The sequence below is a fragment of the Nicotiana tomentosiformis genome, chromosome 11 (assembly GCF_000390325.3).
Source record: "Nicotiana tomentosiformis chromosome 11, ASM39032v3, whole genome shotgun sequence".
NCBI lineage: Eukaryota > Viridiplantae > Streptophyta > Magnoliopsida > Solanales > Solanaceae > Nicotiana > Nicotiana tomentosiformis.
The window spans coordinates 88,001,090-88,003,026 of record NC_090822.1 but is presented as its reverse complement, the minus strand read 5'-3'; the positions used below and the strand labels follow the sequence as shown (position 1 = coordinate 88,003,026).

Here is a 1,937-nt window from a genome sequence, read left to right as displayed (position 1 = left end):
TATCAAGTGGGCGGACGATTGCCAAAATTATTTTGATAGGATCAAAGATTATCTGTCAAAACCCCATGTACTGGTCCCACCTAAACCTGGTAAGCCTTTGTTTTTATATATATCGGTGATGGAAAATTCATTTGGATGCGTTCTGCGACAACATGATGCGACAGGCAAAAAGGAATAAGTAATCTTTTATCTGAGCAAGAAGTTCACCAATTACGAGGTTAAGTGCACCCTTTTAGAAATGACATGTTGTTCCTTGACTTGGGTCGCTCAGAAGCTGAGGCAATATCTTTTTGGCCTACATTACTTATCTTATATCTAGAATGGATCCTTTGAAGTACATCTTCCAAAAGCCAATGCCCACTGGCAGGCTCGCAAAATAGCAAATTCTGCTCACAGAGTTCGACATCATCTATGTCACTCACACAGCAATGAAAGCACAGGCTTTGGCAGAGAATCTAGTTGATTATGATAACAAGCCACTGAGCACATACGTCCTCGATGAAGATATCAACTCAATAGAGGAAGTAGTTCCGGACGACAGCCATGTATGGAAAATGTATTTTGACGTGGTTGTAAATATCAAAGGAGTTGGGATCGGGGCAATCCTCATCTTATCTATTGGACAGCATTACCCTGCAACGGCCCGACTTCCTTTCTTCTATACCAATATTACGGCAGAATACAAAGCTTGTATTATGGGTTTAAAAATGGCCCTCGATCTGGATGTGCATGAACTATTGGTTGTGGGAGACTCCAACCTGCTTATCCGGCAAGCCGAAGGTGAATGGGAGACTGGAGACATCAATCTTATTCCATAGAGACAATGTGTGCAAGACCTGAGCAAAAGATTCAAATCCATCGAGTTCATGTACATTCCCAGGTTTCACAACGAGCTAGCCGATGCCTTAGCTACCTTAGCCTCGATGCTCCCTTATCCAGACAACACTCATATTGATCCCGTGATGACCCAAAATGTCATCTTTAAATTTAATAAGTAATTCTGTGTTCTAAGACCTCGAAAAGTACCATTTATCATTTCTTGACTTGCGTGCGCAGTCCGTACATTTTTCCGGGAAGTTTTTATGTGAAAAAAGGATTAAAATGGGAAATAGAGTTTTAAAACTCAATTAAGTTGACTTTGGTCAACATTTTGAGAACACGGACCCGGATCAGTATTTTAAAACTTCTTGTAGGTCCGTATCGTGATTTGGGACTTGGGAGTATGCCCGAAATCGAATTCCGAGGTCCCTAGCCCGAGTTATGGAATTTTGATGAAAAATTAAAAGCTTGAAAGTTTAATAATTTCTAAGAAATTACTGATGTTGGATTTATTAACCTCGGGTCTGTATTTTGGTTCTGGAGCCCAGTATAGGTCCACTGTAAAATTTATGACTTGTCTGCCGAATTTGGCGAGATTCGGAGTTGATTTGACGTGATTCGGACTTCCGGTTGTAAAAATATAAGTTTTAAAGTTTTCTTGAAATCTTCCTTTGATTTGGTGTCCGATTCGTAGTTCTAGGTGTTATTTTGGTAATTCCATCGCGCGAGCAAGTTCGTATGATATTTTAGAACTTGTGTGCATGTTTGGTTTGGAGCCCCGAGGGCTCAGGTGAGTTTCGGATATGCTACGAGATGTTTTGGACTTTGAAAATCTGGTATTTTGCTGCAGCAGGTGTTCTGGCATGTTCTTCTTCGCGTTTGCGAAGGTACTCTCGCGAACGCGAAGAATAACTGGGCAGCTGGATCTTTCTTCTTTGCGAACGCAAAGGCTTGGTCGCGAACACGAAGCGATGGGGAACTACCCTTCGTGAACGCGACCATCTCCTCGCGAACGCGTAGTGTTAGGCACATCTGGGGGAGGGTCGATCATTCCTTCATCCCGAACGTGAGCTATGCCTCGCGAACGTGAAGGCATGGGGGAAACCTTCGCGAACGTG

At 42.6% G+C, this 1,937-nt stretch overlaps 1 protein-coding gene across 1 annotated transcript; it reads left to right on the top strand.

Annotated features, from left to right (window-relative positions):
* The first annotated feature begins 428 nt into the window (after positions 1 to 428).
* On the top strand, positions 429 to 818 carry LOC138901801 (uncharacterized). The gene has a single exon (XM_070189593.1). The coding sequence runs from the start codon at positions 429 to 431 to the stop codon at positions 816 to 818; it is 390 nt and encodes a 129-aa protein (XP_070045694.1).
* The last annotated feature ends 1,119 nt before the right edge of the window (positions 819 to 1,937 follow it).